Source organism: Scyliorhinus torazame, chromosome 15, assembly GCF_047496885.1.
Source record: "Scyliorhinus torazame isolate Kashiwa2021f chromosome 15, sScyTor2.1, whole genome shotgun sequence".
NCBI classification, from domain to species: Eukaryota; Metazoa; Chordata; class Chondrichthyes; order Carcharhiniformes; family Scyliorhinidae; genus Scyliorhinus; species Scyliorhinus torazame.
Window position 1 is genome coordinate 164,197,088 of NC_092721.1, and position 12,235 is coordinate 164,209,322.

The following is a 12,235-nucleotide window of genomic DNA, read 5'->3' on the forward strand; positions in this document are numbered from 1 at the left end:
CATCTTGTTTTGACTCTTAATATTACTGTTAAGTATTTAGATACCGTCTCAGATAGAGCGATACAAGTGCGGAAGTAACTATTGTCACAGCCAGTAGCTCGTCAGATTAGTTTTGCAAATAGTAGGTGGGCCTACTTCATATGCTGAGATTCTTGCAAATGTAAACATCAAGGTTTAAAACTTGAAATCTATATGCAGCTGTCTAAAAATACAAAGATGTACCAAATGTAACCTTTACCAGATTTTTTTTTATAATTAAAGTACTGTGGATACATTATTTCAAGTTTAAAGACTTCAGATAAGTTCCAGTTTTTCAAATAAATATATCTTAAAAATCTAGCACAATTTACATGAATCAACCAATGTAATGACCCTCCCTAAATACAAGTCCCATTATATTGCTTTCAGAATAAGAAAAAAAACAAATATGACTTAATCATTTACCCCTACGTGTCATCCATCTTAACATGGTACAGCAATTTACTTGAGTTTGGCAATTGAATTACAGAAGACCAAAGTATGTTTTTAAGGCATGTCCATAAAATGCACAGCTCAAGTGTACATTTAGTTAATTTAATGCCACTTACAGTATTAGGCAAACTTTTAATAGTGACATGAAATGAGGAAAGTAAACCGCTACGCTTAAACATAATCCTTCTGATGTCTCAATTTGGTCTTCACGATGACATTTTTATCTTTGTTTTAACCAAGAATACAACCTATAGAAAATGTCCACTTTATTCACCAGTGTGCAATTTACAAACATAAAAAAGACTGGAAGTTGAATGCAGAATGAACAAAATGTTTTGCCATCTATAGTAAAATATCTTGTGCCACCATGTCTCTTGATTACAGTGCAGTAATTTGATACATCCTTCCATCTTCACAAACAGCCACAGTGCAATAACTTAGTTGACTTTTTTGGGCATTTCCAGATTCCAGGCACCAGTAAGATAACGTAACCGAATGAAGAGAAGATCTTTACCCATCTGTAACCAACTCCAGAAGGGAACTAGTTTAGACCCTACAATATAAGACAGACAATGTAAAATTAGAAGATTACATCAATTCTGTATTTGGCTTTCAAAAGCATATTGCTGGATAACAAAACCCCCAACCATTTAGAACATAAGACGGTAAAGCCATAAAAAGGTTCTTGTTGAGTACAGTCATGATATTGCTCTCAAAAGGTTTCATTTATACCAAAATAATTGAGTTGTACTACTTTATATCTTTATAAAATTGCAATTCATAGTTCCTAAAGTTTTGGAAAAAATTTATATTGTCTACTTATATTTTATGTAACCATCTTCCTGGTCAAGATGATTCAACATCTGAAGGACTGGAATACTCGGAAAATGATACATCTCCATTTTTACACAAAACATTCCCAGGTCATATGTGGAATAGCTCAGATGAAGGACAAACCACGAATTTTCAAAAAACTTTGCTACAGCATGCTTAATATCTCATACCAGATGGCCTCGTGGTCAATTTACTTAAGATCAGAAATTTGATTTTCTACTACTGCATAAATTGAGACTTTGAAGTCACATTGCGGGACCAATGTATTGAACGAAATGTTCCTAATTTTCGGTCATCAGCTCTTTTGACTAATTATTTATTGTTATCGGTGCAGCCTTGGTCTCTGCAAAGCAAGACTAATGGGAAAATTATAGGTCCAAATGAAAGGTTGTGTGTTCTTGGCGATAAGTAACTAAATATAGCTGTACCGGCTGAGGTTATTCATGAAGGCCCACCTTCTCATCGATGGCCCTCGTCTGAGGTGTGGTGATCCTCAGGTTAAATCAACACCAGTCAGCTCTACACCTCAAAGGGAATAGCCTATGGTCATCAGAGACTATGGCGACTTTAGTTTACTTTATTGGAGAAATACTATTTCAGCCTTTTAAAGGTTCAAAATAAATTTATGAATGTGTAAATCTTTGCCATGGCAAGTAATAGAAAATCCAATCTGGAGGCAGGGAACAGATACTGTGAGCAAGTGACAAGTGATACTTGTTCCAATATATTTCACTCACTCCAAGCCCTCATTGGGCCTCAATTCTTTCTTTGCATCTTATCAATACCAGTAAATCTGTAGGGAACACCTTTGTGATGCAAATAACTAATTTCAGAAGTCATAACCCCTCCGATCACTCTAAAATAATATGCTACATAAAGCATAAGTCACTTAGTTTAGCATGCAGACGGAGTATTTAACTTTATAAACTGCACTTTAACTTTCAGCCACACAACTATCTTTGTGCTGGCACAGATGGCACTACAAAAACAAATTTTCAACCTGGAGAAAGGTTTCCCTGGTCAAGTGAAAAGGCATATACTAATGGATATAAGCAAGTGGCTCTGATAGCAAAAGATCCATATGCTCGGCTAATGGTGGTTCTGTATAACTTAACTTGGGTTCAGGCAAAGTTCCCTCTGACCATTTTTCCGTAGCTTCTTGTTGCCCTCTAGCTCAGAGAGCAAAATTAATTTCTAACGTACCAGCAAAGGCTTTTGTGAATCAGTGAAACATCCTTGAATGGTAGATGGCGAAACAAAAAACAACAACAATGCTCCTAAATAACTAACAAACAAATAGGGATCAATAAAAAAAAAAATGAAACAAAGAAATCAAAGAGAAGGCATGAAAAAATATTAGCAAGATTAAGGAACACCCAAAGATGTTTTACCGTATATAAAGAGCAAAAGGACAGTTAAGGAAAAAGTTGGACCTATCAGAGATGGAGGAAACTTGTGTTTAGATGCAGAGGATATGGGAGGAGTTAAGCAATTTTTTCCCCTCCATATTCACAAAGAAAGGGATGATACAGATATAGCAATCCAAGAGGAGCGGTGAAATATTGGATAAAATCATAAAGAGGGGGGAAGTGTTAGAGGAGTTGGAATCCTTGAAAGTGGATAGGTCGCCAGGGCTGGATGAATTGCTTCCTAAGGTGTTGAAGGAGGTCAGGGAGGAAATAGCAGATGCTCTAGGATTATTTTCCAATCTTCACTAGATACAGGGGAGGTGCTAGAGGACTGGAGGAACGCAAATGTGTGGTTCAGTTGTTTAAAAAGTACGAAGGTAATGTCAAACAATTATAGGTCAGTTAGTCTTATTTCGCTAGTGGGAAAATTGTTGGAATCAATCCTGTGAAATCAGATGAATTGTCACTTAGAAAAGCATGGACTAGTCAGAGATAGTCAACATGGCTTTGTTAAGGGAAGGTCATGCTTTACAAATTTGATTGAATTATTTGAGGAAATGATGAGGGTAGTGCAGTGGATATTATCTACATGGATCTTAGTATGGCATTTGTCAAGGTCCTACATGGCAGATTAGTCAAAAAAATGCCCATGGGATGCAGGGTAATGTGGCAAATAGGATCTAAAGTTGGCTTAGTAATAGGAAACAAAGATTAATGGTTGATGGCTGCCCTTGCAAATGGAAAGCTGTTTCAAGTGGTGTTCCGCAGCGCTCGGTAATGGGACCCCCTGCTATTTGTTTTATATATTAACGACTTGGACTTGAACGTGGGGGCACGATTGAGAAATTTAGACATGACACAATACTTGGCCGTGCAGTGGGTAGTGGATAGTGTAGAGGATAGCTTAAGTTCCAAAATGATACAGATGAGCTGGTGGAGTGGGCAGGAAAGTGGCAGATGGAGTTAAAATCTGATAAGCGTGAGGTAACTGAGGTAACACATTTAGGGAGGTCAAACAGTAAAAGGTAATACACAATAAACAGGAATATAATAAGATGGATAGATGAAGTGAGGGATCTTGGCGTGCAAGTGCACAGGTCCCCAAGGGTGGCAGTACATGTAGATAAGGTTGCAAGAAGGTTGCTCGCCTTCATTGACAGAGGTACAGCATACAAAAATAAGGATTATAATGATGGAACTGTATAAGACACTGGTGAGGCCACAACTGCATGTATTGTATGCAGTTCTGGTCACCACATTACAGGAAGATGTAATTGCTCTGGAGAGAGTTCAGAGGAGATTTACTAGAATGCTGCCAGGGCTGGAGAATTGCAGTTATGAGGAGAGATTGGAAAGGTTGGGGTTGTTTTCTTTGAAACAGAGAAGGCTGAAGGGTGACATGATTAACATATGCAAAATTGTGAGGGGTACAGATAGACAGGAGGAACCACTTTCCCTTGACAGAGTTCAAAAACCAAAGGTCATAGTTTCAAATTAAGTGGCAGAAGGCTTAGAGGGGGACATGAGGGAAAACATTTTTTTTTTACACTTGAGGGTGGTGGGTGTCTGGAATTCGCTGTCTTGAGTTGGTGGTGGAGGCAGAGATCCTAAACTCTTAACAAGTATCTAGATTGGCACCCGTGGGTCCTGGAAGCTGCAGGGTTAAGGGCTGTGTGCAAACAAAGAAAAGTACAGCACAGGAACAGGCCCTTCGGCCCTCCAAGGCTGTGCCGACCATGCTACCCATCTAAACTAAAATCTTCTACACTTCCTGGGTCCGTATCCCTCTATTCCCATCTTATTCATGTATTTGTCAAGATGCCCTTTAAATGTCACTATCGTCCCCGCTTCCACCTCCTCCTCTGGCAGCGAGTTCCAGGCACCCACTACCCTGTGTAAAAAAACTTGCCTTGTACATCTCCTCTAAACCTTGCCCCTCTAACTGTAAAATACGCCCTAGTAATTGACCCCTCTACCCTGGGAAAAAGCCTCTGACTATGCCCCTCATAATTTTGTAGACATCTATCAGGTCGCTCCTCAACCTCCGTCGTTCCAGTGAGAACAAACAGTTTATTCAAATGCTCCTCATAGCTAATGCCCTTCATACCAGGCAACATCCTGGTAAATCTCTTCTGCACCCTCTCTAAGGCCTCCACATCCTTCTGGTAGTGTGGTGACCAGAATTGAATACTATACTCCAAGTGTGGCCTAACTAAGGTTCTATACAGCTGCAACAGGACTTGCCAATTCTTATACTCAATGCCCTGGCCAATGAAGGCAAGCTTGCTGTATGCCTTCTTGACTACCTTCTCCACCAGTGTTGCCCCTTTCAGTGGCCTGTGGACTTGTACACCTAGATCTCTCGGACTGTCAATACTCTTGAGGTTCTACCATTCACTGCATATTCCCTACCTGCATTAGACCTTCCAAAATGCATTACCTCACATTTGTCCGGATTAAACTCCATCTGCCAGCTCTCTACCCAAGTCTCCAAACGATCCAAATCCTGCTGTATCCTCGGACAATCGTCATCGCTATCCGCAATTCCACCAACTTGTGTGTCGTCTGCAAACTCGACCAGTTACATTTTCCTCCAAATCATTTATATATACTATGAACAGCAAAGGTTCCAGCACTGATCCCTGCGGAACACCACTAGTCACAGCCCTCCAATCAGAAAAACACCCTTCCATTGCTACTCTCTGCCTTCTATGACCTAGCCAGTTCTGTATCCATCTTGCCAACTCACCCCGGATCACGTGTGACATCACCTTTTATTCCAGTCTGCCATGAGGGACTTGTCAAAGGCCTTACTGAAGTCCATATAGCCAACATCCACTGCCCTACCTGCATCAATCATCTTTGTGTCCTCTTCGAAAAACTCTACCAAGTTAGTGAGACACGACCTCCCCTTCACAAAACCGTGCTGCCTCTCGCTAATACGTCCATTTGCTTCCAAATGGGAGTAGATCCGGTCTCGAAGAATTCTCTCCAGTAATTTCCCTACCACTGACGCAAGGCTCACTGGCCTGTAGTTCCCTGGATTATCCTTGCTACCCTTCTTAAACATAGGAACAACACTGGCTATTCTCCAGTCCTCCGGGACATCTCCTGAAGACAGTGAGGATCCAAAGACTTCTGTCAAGGCCTCAGCAATTTCCTCTCTAGCCTCCTTCAGTATTCTGGGGTAGATCCCACCAGGCTCTGGGGACTTATCAACCTTAATATTTTTCAAGACGCCCAACATCTCGTCTTTTTGGATCTCAATGTGACCCAGGCTATCTACACACCCTTCTCCAGACTCAACATCCACCAATTCCTTCTCTTTGATGAATACTGATGCAAATATTTTCTGCAGGAAGATGTGATTAGAGGGCACCTGGATGTCTTTGGGTCGGCATGGACAAGATGGGCCAAATGGCCCCTTTCAGTGTTGTAAATGGGCTGAATGGTCCACCTTCTGTGCTGTATCATTTCTATAGTTCTATGGTTCTAAAATAAAATGTCAGCCCCACCCTATCTTTAAAAAATCAACTTTAAGATTGGTACGGCAATCTCCTGGTAGAGCAAAATAACAGACAGCGTGAGCTGAACAATGAAACTGATGCAAACTGGTGGGTCTGTAAATTAACAGGCATGTTTTTCATCTTCTGAAGAAAAAAATGTCTGCCTACAATTATGTAGGTCCTCCTACGTATTCATTTATCATGGAAGCTCATTGTAACAAATGCAGAGTCCTTCATGAAATTGTATTTTTTTCCGACTGAATATGCAGGTGGGGTAGTATACAATTTCAGCACCATTACTTTCTAAAGCGAATGAAATACAGAATCATTTGAGCCACAAATTAAAAAAAGAGGGCTTTCATAGTTGTTCTGTCAGAGTGCCATAGACAGAATATTGTTAAAGTGGTTTATACCCAGTGTTATTCCAATGAAAAAAGGCAATTTTTCCCCCCAAATCTTTCTTTGGATTTGTAAATCCTCATATCAGGCAGCATCCTGGTGAAATAAATACAAAAATGCTGGACAGAACAAGTAGCAGGAATTTTCTACCCATTGCCTTTGTTGAAGCACCATCATCAGCACAAGGATGCAGTGGTTCAAAGAGAAGATCAAAACCACTTACTCAGGCCAATAGGAAATGGGCAATAAATGCAGTTTTCCCAGTCTCGTCACATCTAGAGATAAAATTACAAAAACCTAATAGCTGAAATATAAAATGAGGTATATGTGTTCAATCATTGGGTTTGTTACATGTTACTTGGGTACTGTGTACGCAAAGTTACACTGAGACATGGGATTAAAGGCCCTGTGGGAATGATCGGAGGTATTGAACTTGAGAAAAATGTCTAGCGTAAAATCCCCAAATCATAACAGAAGGATCTTTATAACTTTGATACAAGAAAAGTAGTATATCTATGTAGTTCTCACTCTGGTCAATACAACATGCTCCACCTGAGGAAACCAAGTATTTTCTCCAACATCTCTGCCATTGCAAGTTCCAAGCTCATTGCTTAAATAACTAGGTAAATGCCCTTAGATTTTATTTTCAGCTTCAAAGTATTTCCAGATAGAGCAGTTAAGGCCAACAGCAAATACAAAGATAATTTATTTCAGCACTAAATACCAAATTGTTAGAAGTGGCTCCACTTTCTCATCATTCGCCTCTGCTTTTCTGGCCATGTAAGTAACTTACCCTCTATCTCTGTCCATTGCACAGCAACTTCTGCAATTGGAATCTTTAAACACTGGGCTATGTAGAGGAGCTCCACATCAAAAGCCCTAAAATGTAATAAAAATATATGATTGTAAAAAAAATTACATTTACTGCTTAAGAATTTAAATAGACATAAAAGAGAAAGATACTTCAAATGGGACAGAACAATATTCCCAAAACATACTTTTTCTTTTGTTTTGCTCCCTCTCCACCCTTTGCTAGGGGGGAGATGGGCAAACTGTTCCCAAGACTATTCATACTAGCCATGAATGGTCCCTAAGGAAAGTCAATGAAAACAACCTGGCTGACTTTCTTCAGATTTTCTCTCCCTTTAAAAGCAATTGCTTCTGCACTTGATCAGACTAAAATTACATTATCTCCACTCTCTCTTTCAAGTGAAAGTAATTTTGCAGGATTAATAAAAAAGTGCTCCACGAGGGAACAGCAGGCTCTGCAGATCTCTATCGGATGTGATACATATGACAAATAAGATACTGATATCAATGTTGATGCATGAAGCAGATTTTTATTTGCATTGAAGCCCATGCACAAATGCAAGTTGTGTTTTACAGTTTCTCTGGATTCTTTATACTTGCCTTCGTTTCAAAAATGATCTAATCTGTAAACCATAAATGTTCTTGAATTTCAAATTTGATCTAATCTAATCTCTTCTTTAGAGTACAATTTTTGATGCACTTCCTTTCACTGTACCAGAATATATTTCATTTCTCCCCTTTTCTTCTTTGATTAGAGGTTTCCCATTGCTAATCAATTTTCTGTTTGCTAACTCTTCCTTTAATTTGATATGGACAAGATCACATTTTAACTTGCTTTGATATTTAGTATTGGATTGGCCCAGTTGGCAGCATTCTTATCCAAATCAGGCTGCGGGATTGAGACACTTCTGGAATGCAGATAAGGAAATACTGCATTGTTGGTGGCGCTGTTCTTGCATATAAAGTATTTCTCAACTAACACCATCATTGCAGCCGTGGACCCAGTATATCAAGTAATTACAAGTTCAACAATTTTATCTGTGAATTTTAGATCATGAAGTATTTACAATGGAGGAAAAAGCTAAAATAAAAACAAAGTGCTGCATAAACGCAGGAGCTCTGGCAGCATCGGTGGAGAGAAAGTTAACATTTCAGATCTAACTGATTCTTCAGTCAATATTTTCTGTTTTTATTTCAGATTTCCAGCATCTGCAGAATTTGCTTTTATTAGAGTTAAAAGCTATTCAGCTCAACAGGACTTTGCTTATGCTTCAAAGAAGCTTCCTCCTATTTCTCTCCATCTAGCTGTATACCCTTCTATTTATTTCTCCCGCATGTGTCTATCCAGCTTCCCTCGACTCCATATATGCTATTTGCCTCAACTATTCTCTATTTGTGAGTTCCATATCCTAATCACACTGGATAAAGTAGTCACCCTTGAATCGACAGCTGAATTTATTAATGATCATATTATATTTGTCATTCCTAGTCCTGATCATGCTTACAGAAACATCGTGTCTGTATGTCAGACTTTTGTTTCATTTTACTTTTGAACTCGGCAAGAAAAATATCAATTTAAATTCTTGCCACCAAAGCTTAATATTTTGCAAGTTGGAATTTCAACTGCATATTAGAAAGCCTTAGTGACAATCTCAAAATATAGAAAAATGTACTACAAAATGGCACAGAACAAAAACACCTATGAAAGTGCAACTGTGGTCTTCCATGCTGCTCAATGTCTTGCGTGAAAGTTCATTTTATAAATGTTGCATGGCGAGAGAATTAGATAATCAATAAATACCCAGACAACAAATACAATGATCAATTTGTCTCATGTTCTGGGGTCTGCACTGATGTTGCCGATTTCTTCCCAAGTCTGAGTTCTAAAAATGGTGTATTTTATTCATTCTTGGGATGTGGGCATCACTGTTAGTTAGACTGGCCCCTTCACCAAGAAAACTGTGCCCACTGTTATGACCACAGATTATGTTAATTGCTGAACAAACCAAATGCCAGTGGGGAAACCTGGCTTATTGGCCATACCTGGTATATTATTCCAAACATGTTCAACATAGTAACACAATGTTAAAATCCAACAGAGTATACAGTTTGTACATTTTCCCCATTTAATGCCCCACCACAACATACAGCTCCTCAAATAGTTATGAACGTACCTCAAAGCCCTCCTCTGACTCCCTTAGGGCAAATTTGATTTTCTCCAGCCTGAGAAACTCGTACAAGTCTCTCAACCATGCCACGAGGCCTGGTGATGCAGACGACCTCCAATTCAAAAGTATCCATTGGCCCCCTTCCCCTCCATCAGCTCCGGCACTTCCAACACCCCAAAGGTCACCACCATAGGGTCTGGCTTCATCTCAAACCTTACAGTCCTCGATAGGTTCCTAAACACCGTCTCCCAAATGTTTTCCAATTCCTCTCACCCCCAGAACACAAGAGCATGGTTCGCCAGCCCCCTCCCATACCTCTCGCATCCGTCCACTACCTCCGGGAGAAACCCACTCATCTGGGCCCGAGTCACGTGGACCTTGTGCACCATCTTAAATTGTATACGACTCATCCTTGCGTAGGAAGAGACTGAATCCACTTGGAGCATTACTTCGCACCAATGTCCCCATCCTATCTCCCTCCCCAACTCTTTCTCCCACTTGATCTTTTCACCAATGTAGTGCCCTGCTCTCCCAACCACCCATATATTCTCTAATCCCACCATCTCCCTCTTCATCTGGTAGCAACATTATTTACTCCATAAATATCCCATCCATTCCCCCGGCGCAAACATATGATTCCCACACAGTGGAGTAATCACCGACATGTGCCCCAGTTTGAAGTGCCTCCTCAGCTGGTTCTAAATTTTTATGGACGACTCCACCACAGGGCTACTCATGTACTTCCTTGGGGCAAACAGCAGAGGGGGCCGTCACAAGGATCCTCAGGCTCATCCCCTCATACAACTCATAGAACTTAGTGCAGAGGGAGGCAGTTCAGCCCATTGAGTCTGCCCAGCCCTTGTAAAGAGCATTCCTATTTAAGCCCACGCCACCACCCTATCCCCATAATCCCACTTAACCTTTTGGACACTAAAGGACAATTTATCATGGCCAATCCACCTAACCTGTACGTCGTTAGACTGTGGACAGAAACCAGAGCATCTGGAGGAAACCCACACAGACACGTAAACCCCGTTTTCTTATTCAGCAGTATAGATCCCCCCCCGTTTTGAGTTGAACCCAGAGTGGAACACTTGCCCCACCTCAGCCTCATTTGCTCTTTCACCCAGAGATGCGTCACCTGCAGGAAAAATCACCTCTGCTCTCAAACTTTTCAAATGTGCAGAAAACGGGACCACTTAACCGGCTGTTAGCCCATGGACATTTCATGTCACAACCCTCTCCGGAGGCCTCCGCCTCCCTGTCCCCCCTAGAGTCCGCCATCGCCATCCTTGGGCTCCACCCCCACCATCCCCACTCTGAATTGGGCCCATCCAAGATGGCAACCTGCCCCGTCCATGCCCAAACTCATCCTACGTATCGGCTGTGTCGCATAATCCCCATCTCCCTCTCCCACACAGGCTAACCACCGAAGCACCTGCCCCTCCCCCTCACTTCACTTCCGTTCACTATCATTTCTTGCTAGCGTGGAGATTCCAACCTAAATGCCCTAACCCAAACACTCACCTTCACCACACCCTCTACCCATCCCCCCTCGTTTCTCTCCAGCCCCTCCCCCGTGGCCCATACCCAACCCAAGAAACATCACCCCAAGGTGGCTCCATATAAAACATTCTCAAACCGCCCCGATTCACTACAACTACTCATGCACTGTACAGACCATAACAGAGTGCAATACAATTAAACATTATACCCCCAGCACCGAAGGGCTGCCCCTCTGAAAAAAGCAGCCATTTAACTTCAATAAAATGATACAAAGTGGGGTGCAACCACCCGCGTAACAACCTTTCCCAATCAGAAACAAAACTATATAACAAAATTTAACAGAGACATTATAGCCAAACTCACCCCCCCAAGCTTATGTTCCTGAATAAAGTAATTTGCCTCTGCCGGCGTTCCAAAGCAATATTCCCCACCCTCGAAAGTGACCCAAAGTTTGGCCAGGTACAACACCCCAAACCAATCTGTCGCCAGTAAAACACTGCCTTGGCCTGGTTAACCCCGCCTGTCACTTGGCCAGCTCTGCGCTAATGTCTTGATAAATCTGGATTCGGCTTCATAGAACCCATTCAGTGGAGGCCATTCGGCCTAACGAGTCTTCACTGATCCTCTGAAAGACCACCCTACCTAGGCCCACACCCTCACTCTAGCCCCGTAACCCAACCTAACCCTTTTTTGAGACACTTGGAGGAAATTTTAGCGTGGTCAATCCACCTAACCTGCACATCTTTGGACTGTGGGAGGAAACCGGGGCATCTGGAGAAAACCCACGTAGACACAGGCAGAACATGCAAAGGACATGTTTCCTCCCCAATCGCAATCCCGCTGCACTCTGGCCCACCTCTTTTCCTTGTCCTGGAACTTGTGCATATGCACAACCACCTTCTCCACCTCTTGCCATCCCCTGCACCTCCAGGCACTTTTTCACCCGTTCAAAAGTCCTGCGAAGAGGTGACACTGTCCCCTCAATTGTCTTCGGTCAGTCACTCTGCATTTCTTTATGCTGTTGCTGAAATTTGTCCTTAATGAAGCTTGTCAAGTGCTCCATTAGCAGCTCTCCTGTCAACGACATCTATTCCACTGCCGCTATTTATTCAACTGATGCTGCGCCACGAGA

At 41.6% G+C, this 12,235-nt stretch overlaps 1 protein-coding gene across 2 annotated transcripts in view; it reads right to left on the reverse strand.

The window, feature by feature from the left end:
• Positions 1 to 228: 228 nt before the first annotated feature.
• alg5 (ALG5 dolichyl-phosphate beta-glucosyltransferase) overlaps positions 229 to 12,235 on the reverse strand; it is an 81,653-nt gene continuing 69,646 nt past the window's right edge. For both annotated transcript variants that reach the window (XM_072477051.1, XM_072477052.1), the window contains exons 9-10: positions 7,413 to 7,498; positions 229 to 1,024 (exon numbers count right to left, since the gene is read on the reverse strand). In XM_072477051.1, the coding sequence (XP_072333152.1) occupies positions 909 to 1,024; positions 7,413 to 7,498 (202 nt within the window). In that variant the 3' untranslated portion in view covers positions 229 to 908. The remainder of the gene's footprint in view (positions 1,025 to 7,412; positions 7,499 to 12,235) is intronic.